This window comes from Cyprinus carpio, chromosome B18, assembly GCF_018340385.1.
Source record: "Cyprinus carpio isolate SPL01 chromosome B18, ASM1834038v1, whole genome shotgun sequence".
NCBI classification, from domain to species: Eukaryota; Metazoa; Chordata; class Actinopteri; order Cypriniformes; family Cyprinidae; genus Cyprinus; species Cyprinus carpio.
In genome coordinates, this window is record NC_056614.1 from 1,333,881 (window position 1) to 1,353,880 (window position 20,000).

Below are 20,000 nucleotides of genomic sequence, written 5' to 3' on the forward strand. Positions count from 1 at the left end.
GGAAACTGGTGTTGTCTACTTGTTCTTAAGAGCTGTGAATCTACAAGTGAAGAACATACATATGATCAGCCCAGTGTACATTATGCACATTTACAGAACAATGAACACTGAACAACAGTAGGGGCAAGTTGTCACAGAGTTTGAAACAATTACCTTTTTTTCTACTGACAAGGCTGCATTTATTTGATTAATAATACAGTACAAAATTGTGAAATATTATTAGAATTTAATATAGCTGTTTTCTATACGTGTGAAACTGTAATTTATTTCTGTGATGTGCAGCTGTATTTTCAGCATCATTACTCCAGTCTTCAGTGTCACATGATCTTCAGAAATCATTCTAATATGATGATTTGCTGCTCAAGAAACATTTCTGATTATTATCAATGTTGAAAACAGTTGTGCTGCACAATATTTTTGTGGAAACTATGATACACAAACACAAAAGGACAAAGAAATCAATACTTTTATTCAGTAAGGGCGAATTAAATTGTTTAAAAGTGACAGATTGTAAAGACATTTATAATGGTATATAATTATAATGTTTTTTTGTTTGTTTGTTTTGGTGGGGGGGGGATATATTCATCAGAGAATCTTGAATAAATGGTTTACAGTTCCCACATAAATATCAAGAAGCAAAACTTTCAGCACTGGTTATATAAGGAACCATTAGCTATTAATCAATTGCTAATAACTGGGCACAAAATCATCATATTAGAATGATTTCTGAAGATCACGTGACACTGAAGACTGGAGTAATGATGCTGAAAATACAGCTTTGATCACAGAAATAAATTACACTTTAACAGATATTCACATAGGAAACAGCTATTTTAAATAGTAATAAAATGACTGTTTTACTGCATTTACAAGGTCTTATCTTAAAAACATTTAAAGATCTTACAACCTGACACTGGTAATGTAAAAAATAAAATAAAATAAAATAAAAATCAAAAGAAGACCTTGAGGTAAATATTAGCCAAAATATGTTAGCATTTGAATATAGTCATGGACAACAAGAGTCAGAAAGATCTCTGAAATCGTGTTGTATTCAGAGTGCAGCTGAAGAACTGTATGTTTTGTTTAAAACTGTGAAACTCTGAATTCTCCTGAGGCTAACAGAGTTTAATGTCTGCAGGCTGGGAGTGTGTTAAGAGCTCCTGGATTAAGAGACAGGATCACAGACAGGCTATAAGTGTGTGTTTTCTTCACTGACTCGTTAAAATGCGTCTCAACGCGGATCGCAGCATCTATCTTCGGACTATTGTTTACATCCCTAATGCTGCATCTGTTTGTTTCGCGGCCGTTTACTACAAACAGTGAGCAAATGAAATCCATCCATCAAGTTAGCTCAAGCTAAGCTCGAGCGTTAACAGAGAATGAATAGAGAGGAAGATAATCGCCTTACCTTCTCCTGCACCTAGCGCCCTACAGTAACAGTACTTCTAGTGCATACTCGAACACTCTTTCACACCAAATCAGACCCAGCGCACACTAAAGGAAGCACAGACGCTCGTCTCTTCAGATTCTTTCTAAAGTTTCTTCATTGAGTTAACATTCGTCGCATATCCAGACACATCAGTGACTACGCTTACGGATTTTAGCCAATAGGAGTGCAGTGTTACATTCTGAACACGCCTTCTTCCGCCTCGCTGGCCAATCACCGCGCTGGATGGCGGTTGCTGTCCGCGGTGCTGAAGTTGTAGTTTGGTGGGCGTGTTAAAAACGGAAACCTTCGACCTCCGACAGACCTCATTATCATCAAATATCAAGCATCTGATTTGCAAGTATTTTCATACATATAAACGAATGCATTCTAAGTTATTCGTATTTTAATCACAAGAGATTTCAAATACCTCAGGAAAGGAGTTAACAAGTGCACCTAATAAATGTCCAAAAAGGCGAATATGTGTTTCACATATTTTTATCAACAACCAAAATAAATGTGTAAATTATTAGATAAATTATGAAAACTGTTATAAACCCCTGAGAATATAGAGTGCAGTTCTTCCTCGCCGTAAAAAAAAAAAAAAAAAAAAAAAAAAGAACAAAAAATTCTAAATAAAGGAATTATTTTTGGAGTAGCCTACGTTTCACAAAAACGCTATTTCAAAATTCACAATGTCAAGTTTAATTCAATTATTTTATGAAATTTACAAGCAATTTCTGAGTTAAATGTTTCTAAAATAGTTTTCAGTGTTCGTGCATTTGCATTGTTTTACCACAATGTCGACTCATATACTTTATAGATTAATTTATTCTAAATGTACAAACGACATTTCCCCCCTAACAATTAACATTTGATTCTTACTGTAAGTTATATCATAAAACGCTCAAATACACTTATGAATGTAACTGATACATTCGTCTTATGGGTAATGTTTTAACTTTGGGAGGTACATAGATAAATAAGGCATTTATTTGTCTTTATAATTATGTATTTCCTAATTGTTTGGCGACGTTATGGGATAAAATGCATGAAAGGAGAGAGAGGATGAGGGTGGAGATTAATGACAGTGAGTGAGGACTGATAATCTCTTCTGTCAGTCAGATCAGAGCACACACAGCATCTCACTCTCCGTCTGCAAGCCTCGTCTTTATACTGACTTCAGAACAGGAGAGTCTCTCAGTCATCGTGGAGAAGATGAAATAAGCGCTTCTGAAGATGATGCGCGGATACAGACCGGTGAGTACCAGCGCTTTACTTCCAACAGTCATTCTGTCAATATCATACTGTACACATTAAAAATTTTAACTTGCTTTTTATTTTTTATACTACGTAAATATATATATATAAATCGTGTCCTCAAATGTTACATTTTCATGATCATGCGATTTAAAAATGTTAAAACAAGCTTGAATTACATCGTTTTAATTTTTTTTTTTAATTTATTTTACTTTTCGTAACTATTGCAGAATACTATATTTTATAATATTTAAAAAATATATTAGAAATCGTCTCCTCAAATGTTACATTTTCATGAACATGCGATTTAAAAATGTTAAAACAAGCTTGAATTACATCGTTTTTTATTATTTTATTTTATTTTATTTTATATATATATATATATATATATATATATATATATATATATATATATATATATATATATATATATATATATATATTTATTATTATTATTATTATTATTGTTTATTTATTTTTTACTTTTCGTAACTATTACAAAATACTGTATTGTGAAGAAAAAAGACACTGACATTGTTTTATGAAATTGCTGTTTTTCATGAGCCTTTTTTGGGGATATAGAGAGTGAGAGAGAGAGAGGGGGGGATTTTTTTGAAATATTACTTGCACAAATAACTTCCGCATGCAGTTTTTAATTATTAAAAATTATTTTATATATAACAGAATGTTGAGTACTTATAGGAATCCCAACAAAAGTAGGGATCAGGAAGAAGTAGTTCATGTATTGCACACTTTTTATAGTGTGATATCAATGACAGATGATTCATTTAGTGCTTATTTCACATTCACATGCAGGGCAGTATAGGCTATGGTTTATATATGAAACTGATATGATGTTTGCAGTGAGACTGAAGCTGCAGCAAAAAGATGATTTAAGGATCTCAACATTGCAACTGCAATATGGTGTTTTTATTCAAACCGTGGATTGGAGGATTACAATAGCTTTGCCTCAGGACACCCCAGTGCTTCAGACACAACACATAATGATTGGTCTGCTGCATTCATATATCCCCATAACTGCTGCACCTGCCTCCTGTTTCTGTGTCTACAAACCTCTTGGTCTCCTCAGACTCCCGTCTCCAACTCGACTCTGTCCTTCTGTGGCTCTGATAACTCCTCAGCGTACAAGGTTGATAATGGCCTGCTGAATAACGGCTGCTTTCTGGACGCTCTCGGGCTCGTCCCTCATGTCTTCTTGCTGTTTAGCACCTTCCCCATCCTCTTCATCGGTGAGACGCTTTCTCAGATTTCACATTTCGCACTTGAGAACGATTCATTATGAACCTGGGCTTGGTTTTAAATATGGTCCTCCAAGACACAAATAAGTATATTAAACTTTGTTCAAGTGCACTGAGAAATATCACAGCTTCCAAATCGAGCTTTCACAGTGATGCCATTTCCACAGGTACCATTTCATCAACCTTTCAGTGAACAGTTTTTAAAAGAAGCTATTTTTTTTTTCTTAATGTAAAGAACGTTTTAATAATCTAAAGTTGTGCAATGGAAAGGTTGCATTGGTGTTACAGGTAAAGAAGCTATTAGCTGTGGTTTTGTGTGATGGTGTGGTTGTGTTTGTAGGTTGGGGCAGTCAGAGCTCTAAGGTTCACATTCATCACAGCACATGGCTTCATTTCCCCGGTCATAACCTCCGCTGGCTGCTGACCGTTGTCCTGCTCTTTGTGCTGGTGTGTGAGATCGCTGAGGGAATCGTGTCGGACGGGTGAGAACAACTACTAAACTACTGGCTTCACTTCCGTCATTATCAGCCCGTTTGTGTTTGACAGTTTTGCAGTAATTTAGCCTTGAGGAATAAAATGGTTAGATATGAAATATCCAAAAGGGAGTATTTAAAGTTTTCGTAGAGTAGAAGTATTTAAGTTTAAAAATTGCTTTTTCACAAATCACATGTAAGCAAAATTAAAATTTTTAGATTTCGGTTTCTAATAAATGCTGTTCTTTTAAACTTTCTATTCATCTGTGAATCATTAACAATAAAATGTATCACAGTTTCCACAAAAATATTGTGCAGCACAACTGTTTCCAACACTGATAATAATCAGAAATGTTTCTTAAGCAGCAAATCATCATATTAGAATGATTTCTGAAGATCATGTGACACTGAAGACTGGAGTAATGATTCTGAAAATACAGCTGCGCATCACAGGAATAAATTAGATTAATATAAAATATAAAAGCAGCCTTGCTGAGCAGAAGTGACAACTTTAAAAAACATTAAAAAATATATATTTTTAGTAATTTAAATAAATGCTATTTTCATTGAGATAATAAAAAAATGCATGTAGTTTTCAGCACAGAACAATAGATAATAACAGGCAGTGTTATGATGTTATTTACTGACTGAATGAAACTCTCCACCAGGTTTAATCAGTCCCGTCATCTCCACCTCTACATGCCGGCAGGACTCGGGATGCTGGCTGCCATCACGTCCATCGTCTACTACCATAACATAGAGACCTCCAACTTCCCCAAGCTGCTTATAGGTATAAACAGACCCTGACAGCATGATTTCACACTGGACCGATGCAGTTATTATGATCCCTGAGATGTAGTGGAGCAGACAGTATGCAAACGTCTCTTAATATGTCCATGAATTATTTCTCTTCTCACCCAGCATTGCTGATCTATTGGACTTTGGCCTTTATCACCAAAACCATCAAGTTTGTGAAGTATGACGATCACGGCATCGGTCTGATGCAGCTGCGTTTCTGCATCACAGGACTGCTGGCGCTTCTGTACGGCCTGCTGCTGGGAGTCGAGGTCAATGTGATACTGCGGAGGGTAAGCACGGGGTCAGGGGATTATTTAGAGCCGGTGCGTTTGTGTAAAAGAATGCATATCTGCCACACAGAGAGAGGATTAATGTTTAAAGGGACAGTTCACCCAAACGTGAAAGTTTGCTGTTAATTTACACAGCCTCAGGCCATCCAAGATCTAGGAGACTTTTATTTTTCAGTAGAATAGTGAAGAAGAGTTTTAGCTGAAACCGTGCTCCTTGTGAACCATAAAATGCAAGTCAGCAGCAGCTGAAAAAAAGAAAAAAAAAAACATATCAAGGAACACAAAATGAATCTCCAAGGCTCTTGACAATATATTGAGGTCTTATGAAGTGAAACAATCGGTCTGTGCAAGAAACTGAGCATTATTTACAAAATCATTACCATTATTTCCACTGGAGACATCAGAAGTGTCATGCATAAAAATTGTATCTTAGATCATTAAATTGCACAACTGCAAGGATAAAAAAAAAACATATATATAAATGTTATGTGTGTGAAGTGCATCTGCCTCCATGTCAGACAATAAATGACGGTTAGAGGACACTGGCGCTTTAGGTACGGCATGATCCCCTCGGTGTGTTGCATAACCATGTGAGATTAATATACGGAGAACCTGGCCTGGCTGCAGTCTCCAGCTGAATCCAACGGCACCGCAGCGCACAGTGAACTTCTGTTTGTGTCTGACAGCTGTCACTTCTCGCTGGACGGGGGCAAATCCCTCACTTTCCGCTGGCTTTGCTAAGCTGTTTATCAGGATGGTTGTGTTCTTCTGAGGAGAACAGAGGCTCAATCCAGGTCTTGAATTTATGACTGCTTAGAAATGAATGTTCATAACTCATCACTGGGGATAATCCAGCCTCGTAACCGCACCGTGTTTGGCCTCATGTTATTAGGCTTCAGGTAATTAGCAGAGCTACATGCTGATAATACATTTCAACTGGTGTCAAATTATAGTTTGTCAAGAAAATGATTGCATCACCTGTTTTTGGACATAAACATAAGTCATTCTGGAGTTTGAACAATTGGAAACAGACGTGTGCAAAACAAGGGTCAAGTCTTACTCAAGAAAGCTAATAATTTAGAGCATCCTTTGTGAAAAAGAAATACAATTTACTTTTAAAAAGTTTATACTTCAATGTGAGCTGAATGCAGTTTTCTTTAGACACTTAATTGCATGTTATCTGTGTTTAAAGGAATATATATTATATTTTAAATTCATATTAAATGTAATTAGTTAAACTTAAGAGTGCTTTTTGACCAACTTAAGTAGAACCTAACTGCATCTTTATATAACTCAATTAGTTATTTTTCTATTATGTTAAGAAAGTCATGAATGTGTGAAGTTTTGAAGTTCCCTAACAGTGTGTTTCAATAACATTGACCACTCTTCTTTTCACAAAGACATTATAGCTCTATTTTATTCATATTTGGTGATTCTTTTTTTTTCTGAAAAACAATACTTATTACTATATATGTTCTTAATTTTTATATATTGTAAAGCATGTTCATTTTTGCAAAATGCTTTTATTTTCTTTTGCAGTGCTTCATTCTTTTACAAATATCTGTGCCATGGTTTTGACTCCATTCTGAATGTCTTTTCCAACCAATGCTCTTGTAACAGATAAAGACTTAAAAACAAAATGTTGATTTGTGAGACTGAAGTGCACTACACGGTCAGATACAGTATAATGGGTAACTCCTGTTAATCTAGAGAAGATAGTCTGGGAAGAGCCCTTTTTTGATTTGTTTCAACATGTGGTCTTTGTTTTTTAATTGATTGAAAAACGTGAGTGTTCTTCACAAACCTAGATCCACTGAGCACATTTAGTATGAATTAGAATGAAAAATTTGAGCTGGAGCATCAGTGTCCTCGCTGATTCTCATGTTGTTATTGCAGTAAATCCCTGCATCCATGTTCCAACATTAAAAGTAAAGCTTTCCAAAACAGTCACAGCAGCAAAAGAAGGAATAAATGATGGTTTTGAAATCAATCCAAAGGCACATATGAGTGTGGTGTTGATGCTTGACTTATGATCGTGTTCTCTCTTGGGTTTCAGCGCTACATGTGGTTTCCGTGTCCCACAGAGGTCAAGCCGCCGGACGACCTCCAGGACCTGGGCGTTCGTTTCCTGCAGCCGTTCGTTAATCTGCTGTCTAAGAGCACATACTGGTGGATGAACACCTTCATCACCTCCGCACACAAGCGGCCCATCGACCTGAAAACCATCGGCAAGCTGCCCATTTCCATGAGAGCTCTCACCAACTTCCAGCGGCTCCGCAAGGCCTTCGACGCGCAAGCGGTACAGTACCTTTCTTCACTGCGCTAAAGATATCTGTATTACATTGTGAGGATTTACCCCGTCCAGGTCTGAAGTCTCACTTTATTGTATTGAGTGTCAGAGACATTTAGGATTCAATTTGTATAATAATATAATATAATAATCATTTTAAATATATAATTTCAGCTTTTAATTTAAGTTAAAAACGTAGTATTGTTCACTACTACATCATGATATTTGGGGGTTGGTAACATTTTTAAAAAACATTTTTGAGTTTCTTCTTAATTTATTTGATACAGAAATATTACTGTGTATATATATATATATATGTATTATATATATGAGGTCAATGCAAATCACAACAAAATGCCTTTATTAACACTTAACTGAAAAATAAGGAGTGAAAATAGACAATATCACTCAGAGTTTGTGCAAATTGTTCATAAAAGGCCAGCAATATGTAATCTGGATTCCAGGAAGAGCTGCATGTAAGCAGATATTACATAAATTTAAACGGTTGGATCCTTTTATCTGCCAAATTCAAGTTTTCAAGCATCTGTGTGTGTTTTTGGCTGATCCATCCTGTTTTGTGTTGACGTCCACTTGTATAACCAGACTGCTTATGTCCTTAATACAGCAGAATCGCTTTTATCCCCTTGTCCTGAAAAATAGAAGGGACTTCAGAAACACTTCAGATTAGAGCCCTTATGTAAGATACGGTAGAAAATCTGTTTGGGTGTGTAATTTACATAATCAGTACACCAGTTACTAAATTTCCAGTTTAGAGATGATTAAAATGATATATAGAGACTGAATCTCATAGTCGGTCATGAACACAGTTTTTACGCTGAGCTCTGTGCCGCAGGAGAAGGGTCCGGTCCCTCTGAAGGGTTCGCGGTGGATCTGGCTCGCTCTGCGTCAGGCGTTCGGCCGGCCGCTGGTGCTCAGCATCACCTTCCGCTTCATAGCCGACCTGCTGGGCTTCGCCGGGCCGCTCTGCATCTCGGGGATTGTTCATCACATCAGCAGTGACAATCACAGCGCTCTGCCTCCGGTACCATTGCAAATAATACAGTACACACAGTAGCTACTGGGACAGTTAAGATGCACTTAAAGGGATAGTTCACCCAAAAATGAAAATTCTGTCAGTGATTACTCGCCCTCATGCAGTTCCAAACCTGTAAGACCTTCATTCTTCTTCGGAACACAAATTAAGATATTAAATTAAGATATAAATTAAGATATTAAGATATTTTATTTGATTAATTCCGAGAGCTCTCTGACCCTCCCACAATAATTAGTGACAGAATTTTCATTTTTGGGTGAACTATCCCTTTAAGCTGTCTGGATGGCATTGCATTACATAATAAAAAAATCAAAAGAAGTGCCGGCCAGTTATTGCGTCCAACTCATGTTTGATCTCATTGTGATTTTTCATCCTATGCAGATTGCATTAGTTAACATGAAGTAACAATGAATAGTCTTGGGTAAAGGAGCAGTTCATCCAACAATTAAAATTTGCTGAAAATATCTGAACTATACAAGATCAGGATGAGTTTGTTTCTTCATCAGGTTTGTAGAAATGTAGCATTGCATCAGTGTCTCAGCAATGGATGCTTTGCAGTGAATGGGTGCCGTCAGAATGAGAGTCAAAACAGCTGATAAAAACATCACAATAGCTGTTTGGACTCTCATTCTGACGGCACTCATTCACTGCAAAGCATCCATTGCTGAGACACTGATGCAATGCTACATTTCTACAATCTGTAGTGTTACAGATTTGATGAACTAAAATTGCATAAAGATTCTTTAAAATTCTTCCTATGAAAAAATAGCATTTATATGCACGACTGAAGTGTCCGAATAACCTTACAAAGTTTGACCATGACATGTTTAAAGATCTATTCACATTTTAAAAGAGTTCGGATCAGCAGTATTATTGAAACAGCTGGTAATGTGGCATCTGTATCACTGCATCATTTTAAATTCTACTGAGATGCCATTCTGAATCTGTAATATATATATATATATAATATATATATATATATATATATATATATATATATATATATATATATATATATATATATTACAGATTCAGAATGGCATCTCAGTAGAAGAATCAGATATTCTCTTTCCTTAGATTCTTTCTTTCTTTCTTTCTTTTCTTTCTTTTCTTTTTCTTTCTTTCTTTTTCTTTTCTTTCTTTCTTTCTTTCTCAAATTGAATTAAAGAGTTAGTTATAAAAAAAAATCATTGTAATGAATGAAAAAGCTAATTAAGGCTTTCTGCCACAGTCTGTTTCTGCCACATGATATTATTATTATTATTATTATTATTATTAATAACAATAATAATAATAAAATAATAAATTAATTATTAAAAAAAAAGCAATTCTGACTTTTATCCCCTAATTCATTTTTTTCTCCTTATTCCAAAAAATAAATAAATAAATAAATAAATAAATTGTGAGATAAAAATTCACAATTAACATTTTTTTTTTTTTCATTCTGTGGCATGAAAAAAAAAAGAATTATGACATGTAAACTTAGACTTCAGAAGAAAAAATCTTAATTGTGAATTGTGAAAATGAAACCTGTAATTGTGAGGCACAATTAACCAATTATTCTGTGATGAAAACGTAATTCCATAGAAATGTGACCTGGATGTGTTCTTGTGAGATTCTCTCACTGCTGGATGTTTTAGACGCTTGACTCTGTTTGTAGGTGAAGCTGCTCGGAGTGCACTTCATCTCTTCAGAAGCGTTCCTTGCGAACGCATATGTTCTGGCCGTGCTGCTGTTTCTGGCGCTGCTGCTGCAGAGAACCTTCCTTCAGGCGTCTTATTACGTGGCCATCGAGACCGGCATCAAACTCCGAGCAGCCATTCAGGTCAGGTTCACTCTGCTGTCCTAACTGTTTTAACAGCTTCATTAGACATTTCCTGGTAACCTGGAAACATTTCTTTGTGTTTTTTTTTTTTTTTTTTTCCTCCATTCAGACTAAGATTTACCATAAAATCATGCGTCTGTGCACGTCTAACATGTCTATGGGTGACATGACCACGGCTCAGATCTGCAGTCTCGTGGCCCGAGACACAAACCACCTCATGTGGTTCTTCTTTCTCTGTCCCAACCTGTGGGCCATGCCGGTTCAGGTGAAGATCAGCTATTGCATTATTAAATTAAAATCACGGGTTCCCAAACTCAAACTCACACTAAACACAGTAGATGTAAAGTGAAGTACCCCTGAGATTTAAAGATGAGATTTCAAAAATTTCAAATATAGTTTTTAAATAAATAGAAAGAAAACAAGTTGAAAGGATAGAATAGAAATATAATAGAGTGTGATAGTGTTAGAGGGTCATTTTTATTTTATTGTATTTTATTTTATTTATTTTTGTAAACAAAATATTCACATATTCACAGTTTTTGTATATTGGTTAATGGTCAAATCACATGCAGGTAAACAGATAAAATGTTGGATATCAGTAAACATTTTATTTTGCTTGTTTTTATTTTAAAATGAATTATATATAGGGCTGCATAACTTTAAAATTATATAGCTTTTTTTTTGTGATCAAATTTTTATTTATTTTTATGCAAACAACATCACAACATCCATTCATGACCAAACACAAAAACAACAATATAGCAATTATTTTTATAATATATGGTGATTCTAACACCAATTTGACAACTGAGATCTCTTTTTGGGTCATCATTATTATTATTATTATTATTATTATTATTATTATTATTAGCATGGTGATTATAGTTTCAATAAAAGTAAAACTAAAAAATGTTGTTGCTTGAAATAAAGTAAATGTTAACTAAAATAAAAATATAATAAACAAACTTTTTTAAGTTTCAGCTAGTTCATTTCTCATTCTCGTTTTACCTTGATGTACTAAAATAACTAAAACAAAAGTAATATATATATATATATATATATATATATATATATATATACATACATATTTTTTACTTTTGTTTTAGTTATTTTAGTACATATATAAAACCATATAGACATATTTAAAAAAAAAATGTAAAAAATGACAAGAAAACAGTAATTAAAAAAATTAAGTAACAGAATATATACAAATACAAACTAATTAAAAATATTAATAAAAACTATAATAGTATCTCAGTGATTTTAAAATAATACTGATTATTAGTTTTAACTCTGATATAAAAAATACTGTTGTAAGTTGCACAATAAAAATTATGTGTATATATATATATTTATTATTATTATTATTATTATTATTATTATTATTATTATTATTATTATTAAAATAATTTTATAAGTTGCCAATTTTCAAACATTCAAACCATCAAGGTTTGAAGACTTCTAGCTTTTATTTTGGAGGAACACTGGTGTGATTTGTTAAATAACTAGATGGTAAATGCATTGTAAGCTGTGCTGTCCTGCTGTGCTGTGTAGATTGTGATGGGGGTTCTGCTGCTGTATTCTCTGCTGGGGGTCAGTGCTCTGATCGGTGCCACCGTCATCGTGATTCTGGCTCCTCTGCAGTATTTTGTGGCCACTCGACTCTCACGGGCACAGAAGAGCACGCTGGTGAGCAATTCACTGTTACTGATTTACCTTCGAGATATACAGATACTGTCATGGGTTTGAACATTAGTGAGGTCTGAGGTGGGGTTAAGAGCTGTGCTATGATAACCCCTACAAATACAACTCATTATATACACTAACAAGCGTCTCGCAGCGATCGCTTTCATACCATGGACGCTAAACATTCTTGCAGTCTGTCTGAACCGAATCATACATGGCATGCAGACATTCATATGAGGAGTTTCAAACAGCAAATCAGTCGTTCAGAGAACAAATTTTATTTCTGAACATGAAAAATGTAAAGAGGTCCGGACCTCTGTGACCTCGTAGCTGGCTACGGGCCTGGATACTGTCACTACTCTGTAAATAGCTTAAATAGAATGGAAATAATCCTGCAATGTTCTGTTGGGGGTCTTGTTTCTAACCATGCTTATAATGAGATGTACATACTGACCTTGATTGCATTACAGTCAGATCCGTCAGATGCTGTACGCGTGATGTTGTGTGTTACAGGAGTACACCAGCGAGAGACTGAAGAAAACCAACGAGCTGCTGCGGGGAATCAAGCTGCTGAAGCTGTATGCGTGGGAGCACATCTTCAGGTCCAGCGTGGAGGAGACGCGCAGACAGGAGCTGAGGAACCTGCGCACGTTTGCGCTCTACACGTCCCTCTCCAGTGAGCCGTCACAGTACACACACTCCACACAGAGCATGTGCTAGAGTTCATTCACAGTCATCCACACCAATAAAACAGCTCATTCATATCTGGAAAACTCAGATTCAATATAAAATATACAAATCAGAAATTTGCTAAACAAATAAATAAATAAATAAAAATAAAAATAATTGTAAAATTAAATACAATTAAATTAAATTAAAGAATAAAATAAAATTAAATTAATTTAAAAAATTCAACTTCGCAAAAACATGCTAAAATTAAATTGAATTATTTAAATATATTTATATGTACACTTACATAAAAAAATTATGTGTGTGTGTGTATATATATATATATATATATATATATATATATGCATATGCATATGTGTGTGTGTGTGAGAGAGAGAGTGTGATGTAAAAATATATTGTTATGTAAAATTCAGTAATAATAATAATAATAATAATAATAATAATAATAATAATAATAATAATAATAATAATAAAATATTATTAATACTAATAATTGATTTTCAGAAAAGTAAAAACAACTAATATATATATATATATATATATATATATATATATATATATATATATACTGTATATAAAAGTTTATTTGTATATTGCTTTTCAGAAAATGCTCACAAAATAATAATAATAATAATAATACAGAATATGTTAGAAATTCAATAACTTTCAATTATTTAAATATTTTTATATCTAAAATTATATATTTACATTTGGATTATTGCATATGTTGTAAAATATCAAATAGAATTGCACATCTGAAAATTACAAAAGCTTCACAGTACATCTTGTTTCAAAGCAGCTACAAAAAAAATGCTACAATCAATTTCATACATGAAAGTATAAATATACATTATAATATAAATGCATTTAAATGATAACATTTATGTTATTGCATTTGTATGTAAATCAAATAAAAATGCAGTTATTTCTTTCATTTTTGTCCTCAGTCTTCATGAATGCTGCCATCCCAATCGCTGCTGTTCTCACAGTGAGTCTTTCTTTCAGAGTCTTGAGTCTTATGTAACGCTCTCTCTCTCAGCTCCACTGGTCTGTATGTCAGTGTGAGAGCTCTGTGTGTGTTCCGCTGGCAGATCTTTGCGGTTCACGTGCACGTGCACAGCGGTACAGACTTCGATCTGTCTCCCGCTGTGGCGTTCGGCTCGCTGTCGCTCTTCCACATCCTGGTCACGCCTCTCTTCCTGCTCTCCAGCGTCCTGCACTCCACCGTCAAAGCTCTCGTCAGGTGACCCACACCATTACCACGCATCTCACATCCATACACTTGAGGAACTAGGGCTGGGCGATATGGCAAAAAAATATAATCTAATTTTTTTTTTCAGAACATTTGACCGATTCTCCTTTTTTTATGATTTTCAACTAGTCAACTTGAAAATGTAACTAGCATGTTAACTTTTTTTTTTTTTTCTTTATTAACTCTTTACAATATTAAAGGTGTTTGTGTTTGACGTTGAATTAGTATATGTTTATGTTTCCATAAAGAACCTTCTACATCTGAAGAAGCTTTCTTTGACTGAATGGTTCTTTTGTGCCATCGCTGTGTAGTGTAGTTAAAGAAAATTCTATTCCAAGTGCAGCACACATGAGGCTGTCAACATGATGTAAATTTTAAACAAATCATTTATTAAATATCTTTGCAAAAATGATGCATGAACTACAACTACATATTTTACAAACTTGTCTTATACATACATGTGACCCTGGAGCACAAAAGCAGTCTTGTAGCAATAGACAACAATACATTGTATGGGTCAAAATTATCAATCTTTCTTTTATGACAAAAATCATTAGGATATTAAGTAAAGATCATGTTCATGAAGATATTTTGTAAATGTTCTTTAGGTTATTAAGTAAAAATCATATCCCATTAAGATAAAATCATTAGGTTAAACATCATTTGAACAACTTTTAAAGGCGATTTTCTCATTATTTAGATTTTTTTGCACCCTCAGATTCCAGATTTCCAAATAGTTGTATCTCAGCCAAACATTGTCCCCCTAACAAACCATACATCAATGGAAAGATTATTTATGCAGCTTTCAGATGATGTATAAATCCATTAAGACCAGTTTTGTTATCCAAGGTCACATATGTTCAGAAATAATATGAGGAAAATACTTTAAAAAAAAAAAAATCTCAAAAGTCAAAGTGATTCAATTTCTAACTGACTGAAGGTATAACACCAGTAGACTAATATTAACTATAAATGTTCTGTAAAATCAATGAACAGCAGCTTTCGGCCTGTCACCACGATGCAAACATGAAATATCAGACATGTAGTAGTAGTTCTTCACAGCTTTTTTTATTTGATTGCACTGCTTTTCCATTGTTTTTCTGTGTGAACATGGACACGTTTGATCTGTTGCAGCGCCTCATGAATGAAGCAGCATTATAAAAACACAGCACTCAAGCGATATATTCTACTTCATTGAGTGCGTTAATCACGTGCAGCTGGATCATTCTTTTCTCTTTACTGTTATCACTGGCATATTGTCAAAGTGTCTAATTCTTACATTTGGTAATATTTATATTCAAAATTGCGATTCCTTGATTTAAAAAAAAAAAAAAAACATTAAATTCAAATGAATCAATAGAAGTTAGAAAAACGCCCAGTCCTATGAGGAACTAATGCTTCAGGTCTCATTGTTTCACACATTTGACCTCAAAAAGCCTAATTCTTTGTCTCTTCTCAGTGTGCAGAAGCTGAGTGAATTTCTTGGCAGTACTGAGATCGAGATCGATCAGGATCCTGTCGTTCAAACTACAGCAACAGACAACAACAACAGCAACATCAAGTCTGTGGTGCGTTCAGCTTCATGTTCTTCCCAACCCGCGCGTGAATTGATTTCTTGCACAGAAAACAAAAGAATAGATTTTAAGCAAGGACACAGTGAACTATACCTTTAAGTTAGAGGAAGACTGAGTATTGCTCTTGTTTCAAAAACATCTGCACTCAACACTAGGACTAAATGATTAATTATAATGTAGATTGAGTATTGCTCTTGTTTCAAAAACATCTGCATTTTATTTTATTTTTTTTTGTTTATTTTTTTTTATTTTATTTTATTTTATTTTATTTTATTTTATTTTATTTTCCCTAAATGGTGCATACCTACTCAATATTTAAGTAACATGAATATTAGTTTAGCAATTTTATAGTTGTAAAATGTGAAATAAAATTATTATTATTATTAAATACAGTTTTATTATTATTTTATATATTTTTTTTATATTTTTATTTAAAAAAACTGACATTTTTCATATCTGAAATGTTTTTAGTCAGTAATTTGCATATTTTCATTTAATTATTAATAATAATAATAATAATAATAAAATCATAATAATTAATTATTATTATTATTATTATTATTATTATTATTATTATTATTATTATTATTATTATTATTATTGTAGTTTTTTTATGAATATTTCCTGCATTGCATGAATGAAGAGTTTTGGTTCTGTGGCCTCAGTATGCATTACAGCTCCAGGCCAAACTCGTGAATCGTAAGAATAAAGCCAAGCAGGACGTGAACAGGAACTTTGAGCAGCAGGACCAGGAGCTGACGGCATCAGCCAATCAGGACGAGGACGTGTGCATAAAGGTTCTATTCATATTATTCATGCTTTATTGAATACTGAATGTTTTAAATATTGAATGTCTAGAACATGCATAGATTCTGTTGATGTTGAATTTTTAATAATCAAATTACTTAGTATAGTTTTCTGCGTATTAAACTGTCTAGATTGTGAACGGCTACTTCACATGGACGCAGGGGTGCCCAACTCTCTCCAATATCGACATAAAGGTTCCTTTCGGTGAGGATTGTCTCACAGTTGCTGTAGTGCTGAACCAGCATATTTTACTGAAGCACTGAGTGTGTTTCCTCTGACTCTGCGTGATCTGTCAGGTCAGCTGACGATGATCGTAGGCCAGGTGGGATGTGGGAAATCCTCTCTTTTGCTGGCAGCACTGGGAGAGATGCAGAAGATTTCTGGAAACATCACATGGAACAAGTAAAAATCAACATAATGCTGTATTATACTATAAGATTATTAGAGATCTTTCAGCTTGTTTATTTCATGGTTATTATTGTTAACCAAAAATAAATGTTTTTTGTTAATATAGATTATGCTAAAATAAACTATACATAAAAACAAAATTAATTAATTAATTAATTGAAAATTAGGCAATAAAAACTAAATGGAAATAAGTTTGTTTAAGCACTTGCATTACAAATAAATAAATAAATGGAATAGTAAATAAATTACAACATAAATAAATAAAAGCTTAAACTGAAACTGAAATAAAAATAAATAAAACCTAAATAGTAATATAAAAAAAAAACTAATTAAAATGACAAAATTAACAAAATAGTGCACTAGAAATAAAACAAAAATTAATATAAAAATAATACATTTTTAATAAAAACTGTAATAATGTATAAATAATAATAAAAAAAAATAATAATTTTATTTTATAAAATCTTTAATATATTTATAAATGTAATATTTATAAAATATAAACATTAATACTAAAATAACTATAACTATGGCTGGAACACTGTATTGACCAATCAGCATCTATGTATTTTATAATCTGTTTTTATTTTAATACAATTTTTCACTTTTTACATTACATTTTGTATTTTTAAATACTGGATTGGATAGCAATCAGATCTCATATTAATACTGCTTGATTTTCTCACAGTTTACCCAAGAGTGATTCTGAAGAAAATGTGAGGTATGTATTGCACACACACACGCACGCGCACACACACACACACACACACACACACACACACACACACACACACACACACACACACTCTCACACACACACACAGACACACTAACACACACACAGACTCACACACACACAAACACACAAACACACACACACACACACAAACACACGCACAAACACAGTCACACACACACACACACACACACTCTCACACACACACACAGACACACACACACACTCACACACACACACCCACACACACACACACACACACACACACAGACACACACACACCACACACACACACACACACACACACATATAACATTTCTGTATTTATTCATTACAATCATTTACCTTTTTTGTCTTACAGAGCCCAGTATATGAGTGGAAGACAGTCTCTCAAGTAATTAAATGATTATTTATACTTATGTTTTATACTTTATCAGCTGCACAGTATCCTCACAGCTTGTGTTTTCAGGAAGAGAGGTTCGGTGGCGTACGCTTCCCAGAGGCCGTGGCTCTTAAACGCTACGGTGGAGGAGAACATCTTGTTTGACATGGCCCCCAATGAGAAGAGGTAAATGGCCCCGTGATTCCCAGACGTGAGCCTTCTCTGTCCTGATTGCCGCGTGTTCAGTCGTGTGAGAGATGCGTGCGGATGAGACGCTCCACACACGACTCTGCACAAACACAATTATCCTGCTGCTGTCCCAGAGGCCACAGCAAAGTGCTTTTATCTGCCTTACAAAGAGCCGAGCGGGAGAAAACCGTGGCATCTCAATGGGATTCCCGGTGCTGTCAGTGGCAAACACACATCACAGCTCGTGCATGAGGATGTGCTGTTACGTAAGAGTAGCTGTGCTGCAGATTCTCCTTCAGTGACTGGCAGGATCTGTCTTTTAATGCTGGCCGTCACATTTCTGGATTCAGAAACATGCTGGTTTATGCAGTTTGATGCAGTGTTATTTTACGATGGTTTGTAGTTCCCTTTCAGTCGGTCACGTTCAGCGTCACTTTGGAGCGTACGAACGCATTGGGAGCCCTATCATCACCAAATAAGCCAATGCATATCGGTGTGCAAGATTTGCATGTCATGCTTAAAAACAGTTTTACTATTTACTATTTTTTAATTAGTTTGTTCCTGGTCTCTCCGCAGATATAAGGAGGTGATTGAGGTTTGTCAGCTGCAGCCAGATATCGACACGCTGCCGCAGGGAGACCAGACGGTGATCGGAGAGAGGGTATGTCACGTGAGTCATCATTATTACAGCACTAACTGAGCAGAGTGCATGTTCTGCGTGTCTGTGAGCGTCTCGGTCATTGCTGGGTCTCTGTGCTGCAGGGCATCATTCTGTCCGGCGGCCAGCGGCAGCGGATCTGCGTGGCTCGAGCTCTTTATCAGCACACTAATGTGGTTTTCCTGGTGAGTTCAGTCCAGTGTTGAGCTACATCATCCACACGTTCAGTAGCCGTGTTCGTATAACATGAGCACCTTCATTTGTGCTTTCAGGACGACCCGTTTTCAGCTCTGGACATTCACCTCAGCGATCACCTCATGCGTGAAGGAATCCTCAAGCTCCTCCGGCAGGAGAAGAGGACCGTCGTGTTGGTCACTCACAAACTGCAGTATTTGCCTCATGCAGACTGGGTATGAGCTTTTAAAACGTCGGCCTGCATGGGTCACACTGATGAATATGGGTAGAGAAATGGCTTGACATACATTCACACTAATGCATTAACTATATCAAACATATGGGTTGTTCTTATTATTATTGTTAGTGTAGTGTATTGATATAAATTATGACTTTTGTTTTATATTCTTGTAAAATGTGCTTTCATTATATGGGTCCTGTAGATTATAGCCATGCGGGATGGGACGGTGCAGACACAAGGGACCTTAAAGGACATCCAGTGTGCCGAACCTGAACTGTTTGAACAGTGGAGAACCCTGATGAACAGACAGGACAAAGTAAAAAAAAAAAAAAAAAACTTATTTGAAGTAATGTTAATCTAAAATAAAATAAATTAATAAATAAATATTTAATTTGATTTATTTATTTGTAAAAATAATTGTTTGATAGATGTTATTTTAAAATAAATAAATAAATGTATTTAAAAATATTTATGTATTTATAAAAAAAAATATTTCCTTGATATGATGATCTTGTAAAATAAATTTAC

General features: G+C 34.5%; 2 protein-coding genes across 5 annotated transcripts in view; one reads left to right on the forward strand and one right to left on the reverse strand.

Moving 5' to 3' along the window:
* LOC109089237 (secretory carrier-associated membrane protein 5) overlaps window positions 1-1,599 on the reverse strand; it is a 7,885-nt gene extending 6,286 nt beyond the window's left edge. Inside the window, exons 1-2 of the mRNA XM_042743819.1 lie at window positions 1,409-1,599; window positions 1-40 (exon numbers count right to left, since the gene is read on the reverse strand). The exon at window positions 1-40 is cut by the window's left edge and continues 9 nt beyond it. The gene's annotated coding sequence lies outside the window, so the exon portion shown is untranslated. The remainder of the gene's footprint in view (window positions 41-1,408) is intronic.
* Window positions 1,600-2,508: 909 nt separating this feature from the next.
* LOC109078783 (ATP-binding cassette sub-family C member 8) overlaps window positions 2,509-20,000 on the forward strand; it is a 32,720-nt gene continuing 15,228 nt past the window's right edge. The window contains exons 1-24 of one of the 4 annotated variants that reach the window (XM_042743401.1): window positions 2,509-2,686; window positions 3,777-3,936; window positions 4,286-4,427; window positions 5,087-5,208; window positions 5,340-5,506; window positions 7,563-7,805; window positions 8,650-8,838; window positions 10,511-10,675; window positions 10,785-10,940; window positions 12,230-12,364; window positions 12,875-13,037; window positions 13,999-14,039; window positions 14,143-14,294; window positions 15,763-15,871; window positions 16,543-16,674; window positions 16,816-16,888; window positions 16,981-17,086; window positions 17,781-17,813; window positions 18,190-18,222; window positions 18,298-18,396; window positions 18,976-19,069; window positions 19,162-19,242; window positions 19,330-19,467; window positions 19,675-19,788. In XM_042743401.1, the coding sequence (XP_042599335.1) occupies window positions 2,666-2,686; window positions 3,777-3,936; window positions 4,286-4,427; window positions 5,087-5,208; window positions 5,340-5,506; window positions 7,563-7,805; window positions 8,650-8,838; window positions 10,511-10,675; window positions 10,785-10,940; window positions 12,230-12,364; window positions 12,875-13,037; window positions 13,999-14,039; window positions 14,143-14,294; window positions 15,763-15,871; window positions 16,543-16,674; window positions 16,816-16,888; window positions 16,981-17,086; window positions 17,781-17,813; window positions 18,190-18,222; window positions 18,298-18,396; window positions 18,976-19,069; window positions 19,162-19,242; window positions 19,330-19,467; window positions 19,675-19,788 (2,868 nt within the window). In that variant the 5' untranslated portion in view covers window positions 2,509-2,665. The remainder of the gene's footprint in view (window positions 2,687-3,776; window positions 3,937-4,285; window positions 4,428-5,086; window positions 5,209-5,339; window positions 5,507-7,562; window positions 7,806-8,649; window positions 8,839-10,510; window positions 10,676-10,784; window positions 10,941-12,229; window positions 12,365-12,874; window positions 13,038-13,998; window positions 14,040-14,142; window positions 14,295-15,762; window positions 15,872-16,542; window positions 16,675-16,815; window positions 16,889-16,980; window positions 17,087-17,780; window positions 17,814-18,189; window positions 18,223-18,297; window positions 18,397-18,975; window positions 19,070-19,161; window positions 19,243-19,329; window positions 19,468-19,674; window positions 19,789-20,000) is intronic. The other 3 variants (XM_042743400.1, XM_042743402.1, XM_042743403.1) reach the window with 3 other exon arrangements.